General features: G+C 41.1%; 1 protein-coding gene across 1 annotated transcript; it reads right to left on the bottom strand.

The window, feature by feature from the left end:
- Positions 1-5,369: 5,369 nt before the first annotated feature.
- Positions 5,370-12,124, bottom strand: LOC107080881 (probable pleckstrin homology domain-containing family N member 1; the record flags this gene model as incomplete). Its single annotated transcript, XM_015369089.1, has 9 exons — positions 5,370-6,114; positions 8,203-8,263; positions 8,482-8,715; positions 8,905-9,060; positions 9,362-9,604; positions 10,712-10,867; positions 11,466-11,611; positions 11,838-11,913; positions 12,017-12,124. Coding segments are annotated over 9 exons (1,365 nt in total), but the record flags the coding sequence as incomplete, so codon positions are not given.
- Positions 12,125-12,654: the final 530 nt, after the last annotated feature.

The following is a 12,654-nucleotide window of genomic DNA, read 5'->3' as shown; positions in this document are numbered from 1 at the left end:
TCCAGATCAACCTGACATTATTGTTTTCTGAATTGAATGGGAAGCAAAACATCTTCAAAGTTGGAAACAAAGTCCAGTGGTTTGTTTTGTTTTTTTTTTTACTTTTTTGGAATGACTATGACCTGGATGACTGAGAATCTTCACCAGCAAACCTGGTATTATATATAGAAACCCCCATTTAATAGCAACCACAGCTACAAAACATGTTTAATTCCTAAAAATGTGTCATTTTCATTCATGTGGAGAAACATTAGCCCACTATGGGCCAAATTTCTCTTTATTCAGCAACCATGAGTGATTTTTGATTATGATAAGTGACATGATTTCCACTTTATTTTCTTTTTTGTATAGGGAGTAGAATATATTTTTCTATCAAGTTATTTGAGAGATGCAACTGGATGCCCACCTTAAAAAAAATATCCACTTTTTCTCATAATTTTTACAAAAACATGCAACAAGGCTTCAGAATAATTGCGATGATGTAGGAATATGAGACATGCATTGGAGCTTAGTGGAAGCTTGGAAGTCTTCATTTGATGCCACATTGCAGCATCTCCGTCATATTGTTGAGTCATGGACACTGACCTTCACTGTGATGAGCGAGGCCTGCTGTGTGTTAGATGGTATTTTGGGCTCTCTGGCCTCCTGAACAGCATTTTATTTTAGGAGAACTTTTGGCAGGTCTCTTACCCCATGACTGTACTGTTGCATACTAGAGTCACAATGCCTTAGAAGTGTCAAAATACGGTGAAAAAAATACCTCCTAAAATAGCATAACAACAACACCAGAGTGGGAAATGCAACTAAGACTCCCCAGTTAGCGTAGGCAAAGAAACCGATGCAAATGCTAACAATATTAAAGCCCAAGCTAATAATACCGCTGTGAAAGCATCTATCAACTCATATGTAGAGAGTCAATTGCCTCTCTACATTCGATTTTGAGTGTTTATGACCAGTGGATTAATGATGTGTAGGAGGGCATGAATGAGTTTGCCAAGAGACTGAGCTTAATGGAAGCCTCTCAAAGTTCACTGGGTAAAAAAAAGGAAATATTGAAGGAAAGTTGGAGTTTTTGGAATGCTACACCAGATGATAGAATATACGAATTAAGGGATATCAGTCATAAATCAGAACAAAAAAGGGGTTCATTCTCATTTGCAACACCTCTGGGTTGGTATTGCCTTTTTGCAAGAAAGCCACCTTCCAATTCAAAACCTGTCAAAAATTTATAAAGAATGGGTAGAGCAAATGTTTCATTCGTAATCTAACTTTAAATTTAGAGGCGTAGCTATACTCTTTCATAAACAGATTCCCTTCCTTGTTTCAAACACTATCTTGGACTCAAATAGTAGATATGGGAAGGTTGTGAGGGATCTATTTCATCTGCGCTTTATATTGGTTATTATTTACGGCCCGAATTTTGATGATGACTATTTCCAAATCTGGATAGTCATCACTTAATTATGTCTGGAGATTACAACCTGGTGATGGATTACACTTAGCATCGCCTCTCTCAGTCAATATCAAAACCACCTAAATCTGTAAAAACAATAAAATCATTCATAGATACACATAACTTTTAGATCCATGAAGATTTAAACATCCCACTAAAAGGCAGTATTCATATTACTCTAATGTACATAAGTCATCTTCCAGGATAGATTTATTTTTAATCGACTGAATGTTATGACAGACTGTAATGTCTCATAGTCATTGTCCTCTTATTTATGCGGGATACCTTAGTCGGGTAGCCGGGGCAGCAGTCTAAGCAGAGACTTCCAGGATACCCTCTCCGCAGACACCTGCTCCAGCTCTGCTGGGCGAAGCACAAGGCGCTCCCTGGCCAGTGAATAGACATAGGCAGTCCCTCCAGCGTGTCCTGGGTCTTCTACTTGGCCTCCTCCCAGTGGGACTTGCCTCAAGCACCTACACAGGGAGTTGTCCAAGGGGCATCCAAAAAAGATGCCCCCTCAAAAAAAAAAACATCTCTACTCCAAGCTTCTCCGAAAATGATCGAGGTCCTCACCCAATCTCTAAGGGAGAGCCCAGCCACCCTGCTGAGAAAGCTCATTTCGGTCGCTTTTATCTGGGGTCTTGTTGTTTTAGTCATGATCCAGATTTAATAGCTAGGTAGTAAAGTAGACTAACTGGTAAACCAAAAGCTTCGCCTTTTCACCCAGCTGCCTCTTCACCACGTATGTCCTGTGCAGCGCCTGCATTGTAGCAGCAGCTGCACTGATCCCTCTACCGATCTCCCGCTTCATTCTCACATCACTCGTGAACAGGACCCTACAATACTTGAACTCCTCCACTTGAGACAGGAACTCTCCCCCAAACTGAAGTAGGCAAGACACATTTTTCCAGGCAAGAACAATCACCTCAGATTTGGAGGTGCTGATTCTCATCCCGGCCACTTCACAGTAAGCTGTGAACCGCGCCAATGCATGCTGTAGGTCTTGGCAGGAGACAGCCAGCAGAACCACATCATCTACAAAAACAGGGAAGAGATCCACTGGTTCCCAAAGACTGCCTCCAACCTTTGGCTGCTCCTGAAAGTCCTGTCCATAAAGGTTATGAACAGGACCGGTGACAGTGGACAGCCCTGTAAGAGTCCAACATGCATCGGGGACAAGTCAGACTTAATGCCAGCAATGCAGACCCAACTCCTGCTCCACTTGTACAGAGACCGGATAGCCCCTAGTCAAGGGCCCCCAACTCCGTACTCCTGAAGCACCCCCGACAGAGCACCATGAGGGACATGGTTGAATGCCTTATCCAGGTCCACAAAACACATGTGGATTGGTTAGACAAACTCCCAAGCACCCTCGAGAACCCTGCAGAGAGTCTAGAGCTGGTCTACTGTTCCACGGCCAGGACGAAAACCACACTGCTCCTCCTAAAGCTGAGATTCGACAATCAGCCGCACTCTCTTCTCCAGGAACCCTGGCATAGACATTCCCGGGGAGGCTAAGGTTGGGATCCCTCTACATTTGAAACAGGGCCAGATCAGAACAATAATTGAGGTGATGAGGTGATGAGTTGCATCAGCCTGGGTGATGAACGAATCCAGCCCCGAGTGCCCCGTCTCTTCTTCCATCAGGGAAGGCGCTGTTTTTTGAATACCCCAAAAATTGATTCTGACTATAAAAGGAGATTGTAGAAAATTTGACATTGATGGAAATTAATAATTCTATTGTTTCATTTCAGAGTGAAAGAGCCCCTGGATTTTTGTAAAAAGTTCAAAGATAGACTTGCTCCTATCTTCTTTCGATTGCACTGGAAAAATAACACCCTACTTCATGCTGTCCACAAAAGTTCTCATTCAGAGATTGTTTTTTTAACTCTACAATCAGGCAGTAAATAGGCATTGAGTCAGTCTACGAAAATGTGTCAAATGATTTGGTTGATTAATGTATTAGAACACAAGTATTAAATTTTACCCTGGGCCAGATTGGTTGTAAAACTTACCTTTCTGATCTCACGTTTGATTTATTTTCTTTTTCTGTTTTTTTTTTATCTATCCATCCATTTTCTCCCGCTTCCCTGTCAGGGTTGCTGTAGGCCAATCCCTACCTCAGGTAGTCTATGGGCAAGAAGCGGTTTACACCCTGGATAGGTTGCCAGTCTATTGCTGCACAACACAAAGACACACAACTATGCACACACACACTCACTCAAAAGGACAATTTAGAGAAGCCAATAAACCTAATAGTCAAGTTTTTGGGTTGTTAGAGGAAGCTGGAGTATCCAGAGAGAACCCATTCATGCACAGGGAGACAATGCAAACTCCATGCAGAAAGACTCCAGGTCGGGAAACGAGAACCCAGAACCTTCTTGCTGCAAGACAACATTACCATCCACTGCATTACCATGCAGCCCCCAACTTTTTTTTTTTGTCTGATATTTAAATATGCGTAATAATGTAAAATTGTTAGGTGTGACACATAACCCTAAACAGGGGAGTTTATTTTTATTTTTTTACCCTTTAGACCACATTTTAGAGTTATCTTAAAAATCATACAAATACATTTTCTCCAGCAGGTGGTGTACTTGTCTTACCCAGACTTTGATCTATTCAGTTTAAAATGAGTTCAACCACTTGGAAAGGTCCATTATTTAACCAATTCTATATATATATATATATATATATATATATATATATATATATATATATATTCATATATAATTTTTTTTTTGACTTAAACTGATTAACACACTGTTCAGGCCTCTTTCCATCCTCCATACCAGGAGTAACAATGTGAGAAGAGAGGCATTGGACATGAAAACCACACATACCCAGGGAAGTGGCGGCCTAGTGGTTAGGGAATTGCGCTTGGAATCCAGAGGTTGGATTGACCCTTAACCCCACACTGCTCCTAGGGAGCCCCACAATGGCAGTTCACTGCTTCCCAAGGGGATGGGTTAAATGCAGGGAGTGAATTTCGTTGCTCTATACTTGTGAGAGTGCAAGGACAATAAAAGCAAGTAAAAAAAATGCCCTCAGACCCAAGGCTAATCTAGAATTACTCCACATGTAGTTGTTTTGGAAAATCATAAGGAAGCTGGAGCACACAGAGAGAACCCAGCCACACACTAGGACAGCATGCAGAAACTGGAAAAGCACTCAGAGAGCGCAGACCTCTGCCAAGTAGCAATGGTTTCCTATACACCTATAGCTGAAACTCACACAATCTGAATCATTACCACATTTAAAATAATTGTTCCTTGGCAAGATACACCCCTCTCTTAAAACATTTCCATAAAATCCATTCCTGAGTTTTCAATTCCTGCTAACTTTTCTTAACAAACCAACAACGTAGTCACTGCTGTCACCCTTTGGTTTGCTGTCACAGACAGACTGACACAAATACAGACAGACAGACAGACAGACAGACAGACAGACAGACAGACAGACAGACAGACAGACAGACAGACAGAAACACAGACAGACAGAAGCACAGACAGACAGAAACACAGACAGACAGAAGCACAGACAGACAGAAACACAGACAGACAGAAACACAGATAGAAAGACAGACAGACAGAAACACAGACAGACAGAAACACAGATAGAAAGACAGACAGACAGAAACACAGACAGAAGCACATACAGAAACAGACAGAAATGTTGTCTTGTTGATTACCTCAGCAAAGGGGGATATCAAACAGAGAGGAGTTGAAACCAGGATATATTAAAGAATAAGCTAAAACTCTTTAGAAATTGAGATTCTCATAATTTTGCATCCCTTTAAATAAACAATATTTTGATTAAAAAAAATAACATTTTGAAAATAAACAGAGATACACCTAAAAGTATGTATCCAATTTTTTTATTTCAAATATTAATAATAAAAAAAAAAAAAACACCAGAATACAAAAGTAAAACATTTACAGAGCAAAGGGGTGGGGTCGTAGTTACAATATTAGCACCTTTAGGTCAATCGGTTGTAGCCACATCTATTTCTGTTAAGAACGCAGCTATCTTTATTAACAACATTTACAAAAACAAACTAACTTACTGTTCACCAAAAAAAAAGCTGCAATGGAATGATTTAATTTAGAAACAACATTAAACATAGGTTTATGAGCGACTCCTGAAAAAAATGCAAATGAGTCATTTAAATAATGAATAGAAAATAATAATAATAATAAAGCTACACACGATGCACTGTACACTTCAGTCTTAAATGCTACATATGAACCAGACAAATAAAGCGTGTCTGTCACTGTCGAACTGTTTTCTTTCCTTTCGCACTCTCCATTCTGTCCTCGGCTCGACTAACATCTGACGAAGCACTTCCTCAGGTTTGTTGCTTTACTCTGTACACACCAGCAGCAGCTATAGCTGCAACCGTTGGCTTTTATTATCCCTCTGATAGTGATCTGATGTTTGAGCACGTCCAGACGAGCGCCGGCCTTTTGTTTTGTTTTACGACCATCTCTGGCGAGTTGCCATGGGACCAAGGCCCCGGGCCCCAAAGTCTAATCCTGTCCACTGTGTCGAAATTCCACAAGCCGGCTGAATCATTCCAGTCTCACCGTCGTACTCCCAAATGTTGTCATAGTCCACTTCCTGGTCATCTGGGTCCGTGGGTTCGAGGTAGGAATGGCGATCTAAAGAGGCGAGAGAAAAGAAAGAGTCGGTTAGATTCCAGTTAACTTTCCCCTGATTGTAAAAACTTGGACAAAGTCCTAGAGCAGGTTTATTGCTGTCTTGTTTCAAACTACAACCTCAGAGTAAATCCTGTAGTGTAACATGCCTAACCTTCATCGTTGTTACTTAGACTAAGGTTCCCTTCTAATAATACATCATAATGCAAGTTGAGGAATGAAATCACATGTCAGCACCTTGTAGAGGTATTTCTTTTCAATAAAATCCTGTCAGTGGGTTCAGTTGTGTGCTGTCAGTCACAAAGATGTATATCATGTCTGAACGTTGATCTTAATCTTGGAACAAGGCACAATTAGGCCCCTTTCCAAGGGTACATTATGCACCCTTAATGCACCTTCACTCCTGTAACCCTCCAACATCTGTCAACTTGCTGAAAGAAGCTACAGCTCCAACAATCCAACCAGAGTACGTCCAACATCAAATAAGCCTTTTAGTGTGTCTAAGTGATGTTTTGTGGTGGTTTTTATGGTGCTGACTTCCATAAATCATGTTTTGTCTGCGGTTAGGCTTAAAGAGGATCAATGATTGTGTCTGTTTTTTTTCGGACCAATCACAGAAAAGAACACCTTTGTCAACGCCTTTTATTGCGCACATGTTGTGCCTTGACCTTTTTCCCCTTTTGTGTTTCTAAGGCTACAGATTTTATGTCTTAGACCAACACAGATTAGTGGAAGGCAAAGATAAAATATTTTTAGAAATATTCTACAAAGCAAAATCTGGAAAGTGTAGCATGATTTTGTTTCTACTGAGCCGCACAGAGTTAACCCTTTAAAATTGGGTTCCTCAATTCCACTCCTTGATGTTTGGTGTCCTGCAAACCTGAATCAAATGGCTAAATTATCTCTTCCGTATGGTCAAGTTCCCCAGAGTCCTGCTATTTGACCTGATTATTTGACTCATGTGTGTTGAAGCAGAAACACATCTAAGTCTACGTTCACACAGCAGCTTGAACTGACCCAAATCCGATTTTTTTTTTGCCATTATGAGACCTGTATCTGATCTTTTCATGACAGTCTGAACAACACAGATCTGATTTTTTCCAATGCGACCCAGGCCACTTGGCTATGTGGTCCTGAATCCGATATGAATCTGATCTTTTCAAATGCGACCTGTCTCTAAAGAGCCAGGTCGCATTCATCAGACCTGTGCAGCATTAATACCCGACAAAGGTCACTATTCTGCATCTTGCTATGCAGAAGCACCAAGAAAAACAAAAACCATGGTGGATGATATCACAGAGAGCAGGAATTATATTTAACCATATTGAAAAGATTGTGTTTTTAAGGTATATAGCCAAATATATGCAACTTGTATGTGATCTCTTGTGTGAACTGCATTCATTCAGTTTAAGTGTCCCACATGTGCAGTAAAGGATGCAATGACGTCACAAGCCAGCATGCTTCATGTTTAGGGAAGTAAACATGGATGCAGTGCTGTAGCACATCTAGCGATCTTTCCAAACCTTAAAACCTCAATCTTTTCAAGATGGTTAAAAAAATTACTGCTCTCCGCATCATCGTCCGCCATGGTGTTTGTTTTTCTTGCCGCTTCTGTGTAGCAAGAAGCAGAATAGTGACCTATGTCAGTTACTAATGGTGTTCAGGTTGAATGAATGACCTGATTCACATGCAGGTCACATTTGAAAAGATCAGATTCACATCAGATTCAGGAGCACATAGCCAAGTGGCCTGGGTCGGATTGGAAAAATTAGGATCTCTGCCATGAAAAGATCAGATCCAGGTCGCTTTTGTGCAAAAAAAATCGGATTTGGGTCACTTCAGGTTGCAGTGTGAACGTAGCCTTACTTTCGCAGTTGCTTCTGCTTCTCATTTTTAGTGGCCGAATTTAATTAATTTAAAAAAAGATCTTTATAATCCTAAAGGGAAGTTAAATGATTAAAACTAATAAAACACATGATGTATGTGCCTCAACTTGCACAAAATTAGTTGAAGTTCTAGAGAGTTTTGCAAACTTTGAGCACAGCTGAACTGTTGAGGTAAAGCAGGAAGAAAGGTTTCATAAGTCCGTACCTGGTGAGTAACCATATGGCATGTGAGAGATGTTCCTCTGAGAGCATGAAGGGAGAGGCATCTGTCAGTAGATGGGGAAACAGAAAAAAAGTAACTCCATGTGAAACTACAACAAACAACCATCATGGTCTTTCATAAATAGCATCTGTTCAAATATCGCTTCAGCAAAAGTATATAAACTAGCTCCACTCGCTCATAGTGCGCTGGCATTTCTCTTTGAAGCCCAGCGTTCCAGAAGCTAGAGTTTCCTGGGAAGTGTGGACCTCTGTGCTCCCTCACCTGCTCTTGAACTTGGCAGGGCATCGGCAGGAGCTTCAGCCTCGACACAGCCTCTGCTCTCTGCTCTTCTTCACTTTGAGGCATTTCCATGTCGAAGGACGTAGCCTTGTTGTTGGCCAGGACCAGGCTTCTTCTGGTGCGTCTGCCCATGGGGGGAGTACGCAGCTGGAAAGAGGAGGGAAGTTGATGTGTGTCCGGTTGGTGGTGCTGGATGGGTTTGTTCCAGCTCTGCTGCTGAAAGAGACACAAACAGCTAAGTAAATGTGCTCATACTCAAATATTGTTAACATCTAACTTTACATTTATCTTGTGAAAGATTTGAGAGAAAAGATTTCCAGCACTGACAATGTGCCTAGGTTTGTTGGTATCATTCTGTTAAGGTGTAAGAAGAAACTAAATATCCAGTGTCGTTGACCCACTTACCACTGGCCTGGCCTCCTCCAGGCTGAAGATCTCTGGGGTGCATGGCTCATCGTAGAGAGGAGACAAAGGCTGACGTGGGGCGCACAGGTCTGAGTGACGTTGGCTGGTGCTTAGTGGGTAGTTCAGGGACGTCTGCGGTGTGCTCCAGCTGTTAGACTGATCCAAACAGAATCAAAGTGTGTTTAAAAAAGCAGAAAGTATCAGGTGGATTTGCCTAATCTGAAAACAGGTTAGGTTACACTTTGTTTATAAATCCTAATGGGTATTAAGACATATGCATCATTAAGTTGATTGATCTTTCAACCCCACTTTGTATTAATCCCATCTGTTAACCCCATCAGATGAACCCTCCCATGAGCTTGCTGGTTTCTATTTCAGTTGCTTTATGGCATGTAAAGCTAGGCAACGGTTGCAAAGGGAGTATTTGATTATCGAGCTTGATGCCAAACTGACTTACCTTTATGAGTGGGGCTTTCTCCAGCCGTTGTGGGCTGGCGTGGTGCAGGGCGTAGTAGGGAGTGCTGTAGACCTGAGACAATGGGGAGCTCTCTGCAGGCTGCAGGTAGGAGCCTTGCTGCGGAGAGGAGTAGCGCAGCGACAGAGGTCTATGGTCACGATCTGGTCTGTTTTGGGAGGACACGCTGTTGGTCCTGCTGCCCAGGCGGGTTGTCTCGACTGAGGATGGGCGACTGGAGCTATACTGTAAGAAACAACAACCACATCCAGCAAGGAGAGTCAGCCATGAAACTTTTCCGACATCAGCAGGAGTGTTATTGCTTTTTTTTTATATATATAACAAAGTCATTTTAGAATGGGAAAAACATCCACTAAATTAATTGGAAGATGGCTGGTTAAGGTCAAAAGTTTAGCAGCACATTACTTCTGGGCACTCTGCCCTCTTTTTAAGATAATTGGATCGGCGGGAGGATCCTCTCCTGGGGGAGTTTGGTCAGAGGATCTGATAATTCAGAGATCTTTAGGACTTCAAATAGAACCAAGAAGTTTACCATCAGACTTTTTCTGCTGATTTAGAACTTCAACAAAAACATCTGAAAGTGATTTTCCAAGTTTGGGCTTTCTGTCAGTATCAGGATTATTTGAGGCTTAACTCTTGTTTGATCATTTATTTGATAAAAGACTTAACTCACTTCACAGAAGTGCATGCCAACTCCATCATCATTATTTCTTATTTGTTTTATTAGTTCAATACTTTGAAATAGTTAATTTAGGATTTTCAATTCATTCTCTAATGAAAGCTTTGTTTTTATCCTTTCTGCTGCTCCCATTTTCAGGTGTCGCCATATTAAGTCATTGAGTTTAGCTCACAAAGTTTTAACATCCCTCCTGACGCAACTAGGATCCAAATCCCATAGGGACTAACAGTAAAAAGGTAATAGGTGTTTAATCTTTTACCAGAAGTAGATTCATAATTTTGAGGAAATCCAGATTAGAAATAGTCTAAAATAATCCAAGCGGTTCATGCAAATGCTTTTATTTGGATCTCAAACTATTTTCAAGTTTGCACTGGGCTATTATAGAGGCTGCGGCAGATGAATATTTACACAGGAAATTAAGGTAAGAGGTGGAACCCATAAACCACCGTGCTGTTTTTTTGCATTGAAGCTGTTCAGCGACAGTAGAAATCTGCTTCGTTCAATTGTTAAATTGTTCTCTCTCACTTAAGCCATTAGCTTTATTCTCTAGGACCAAATTTATCTGAACTTTTGAAGATACAAATACCAAATCATAGCCTAAGTTTAATAACTTCTGGTATTTTGTTCATTTGCGTGGGAAAATGTTGCCTTACACAGAGAGGTTCGGCGTATCCAGGAGACATGGGGTTTTCCTCATGAACTGGTAGCTGAAGGTTTAAGGACCCGCGTCCACTTGGCGGCTGGCTGTATCTGACAGACTCCACTCTCCCCTGGCTGTTTCCACTCCATCTGTCAAACTTTGTCGTTTGCTGGAGACACAAAAATGCAATCTTTTACTTACATATAAATACACAAAACCTGGTTAAAATATTCTGTCTTAATTATCCAAGCAGGGCTGCAGGAAACAAAACCTCCTTATCTTTCTGTCTATAAATATGATGTTCAATTATGAAGAAGCAAACTTAAATTAATCTAACCAGAAAATGAGGTTTCTTTATTTTCAGAATAAGTGATTAATTCAAATTAAATCCAAATGTGAACTGTTGGTGTGGCCGAATTATTTGTCTGAAAATCTCCATGAATAAAACATCTAATCCCACAATCCTACCCTACAGTTACACAGAGTGAGGTTAGTACATGGAAAAGTTTGAGAAATGTTTCATTTGTTATTCCTATGAATTTCTGCATGTTCTGTGACAGCCTCCATGAGGGCATGTCATTTATCGATATTTAAAAAGTCTGACAGGGTAAAAAGGCCTCAGCACACGCTGCCCATAACCCTGTCACCACCCTATAGATCCATGTCTGCCACCAGTAGTTGAGCTGAGGGCAGATCTTTACAATAATGATCAGCTGTGGACAGCCTGACATCCATTTTTCTCTGTGAGAGAAAGCGAACAGCCTCACCTCTGTGTTTGTTGGCGTGTAAATGATGTCATAGACGGGGGGTGGGGGGCTGACAACAGGGACGTCAGCAGCTTTGAACTGCTGGATCCAGTCGTAGAACTCTGTCCTGTCCAAACAGGACACCACTATGGGGTTGATCAGCTTGCCTGTGAAGAGAGGATGGAGGAACAAAGCCCATCATTCGGTCTGCTTGCTCACTGGAATGTGCAACAGCATGAACATTATTCAACAGGCAGGAAAAAAACCCTTCTCATTCATAGAGGGGTTGCACTCTGTGACGCAAGAAGATTCAAGAGGGCCACTTAGCATGAAACAGACAACATAATGCACACTTATTAACATGTCAGAGTGCTACTGATTCAGCGCTCCTACCTTCAATCCTAAAGGTGTTGGGCTTGACGTCCTGACAGGGAGTGGTTACTGTAATCATGTTGAGTGGAAGTTTGCCCTGTAATCAGAGGAACACTTTAACATAACTGCTTTATGCAAACACATACAGAGTAATGGGAACACAATCTACAAGCAGAAGGCCATTAGGACGAGAACAGTACCTTATAGAAGAGCCCATTGCTCTCCTCTGATAAGAAGATTAGGGTCGATGGGTACATCACCAGCAATCTGTCATCCTGTTCCTGTGAAGTAACGATAATAATGAAACACTTGCAGTTTTACTGTAGGTTATCATTTCATCATGCAATAAATTTCAAGTTTCAGTGTTTTTCTAGGTTGTTTTTAGAATATCTGATATTTGTACTGTCTACTTTAGAAATCAGCTGATTTCTTTCCTGTCTGTGTTGCAGGTTTAAAGAGATAGATCCATGTTATATTCAAATGATGCAGCCGGTTATACTGTGCCTACTGTGGAAAACCCTTTAAATGTAATCCTAAGTGTAAAACTTAAAGGTTTAAACAAGATGGACAAAAACCTTGGCAGATGTCTATCTGATGTCTAACAACCCAAAGTCATAATAGTCAAGGTAAACACAGCTTGGTATATTGCTGTGATGACAGCCCAACGGGCCACCAATAGTCTTCCTGTGTTAAAGATGTAGGGCAGAAGATGTAAAAAGTTTTCAGTCAGAGTAACTACCTGAAAATGGATGGAAAGTTATGTAGAAGTCAATAAAACAGTATAGTTTTAAAACGATTTAAAATTGTCGGGATGTTTTTTTGTATTTTTTGCATTGCT

This window comes from Cyprinodon variegatus, unplaced genomic scaffold, assembly GCF_000732505.1.
Source record: "Cyprinodon variegatus isolate N-32 unplaced genomic scaffold, C_variegatus-1.0 Scaffold2448, whole genome shotgun sequence".
NCBI classification, from domain to species: domain Eukaryota; kingdom Metazoa; phylum Chordata; class Actinopteri; order Cyprinodontiformes; family Cyprinodontidae; genus Cyprinodon; species Cyprinodon variegatus.
The sequence above is the reverse complement of the archived record's forward strand: the minus strand, read 5'-3'. Positions and strand labels throughout refer to the sequence as shown.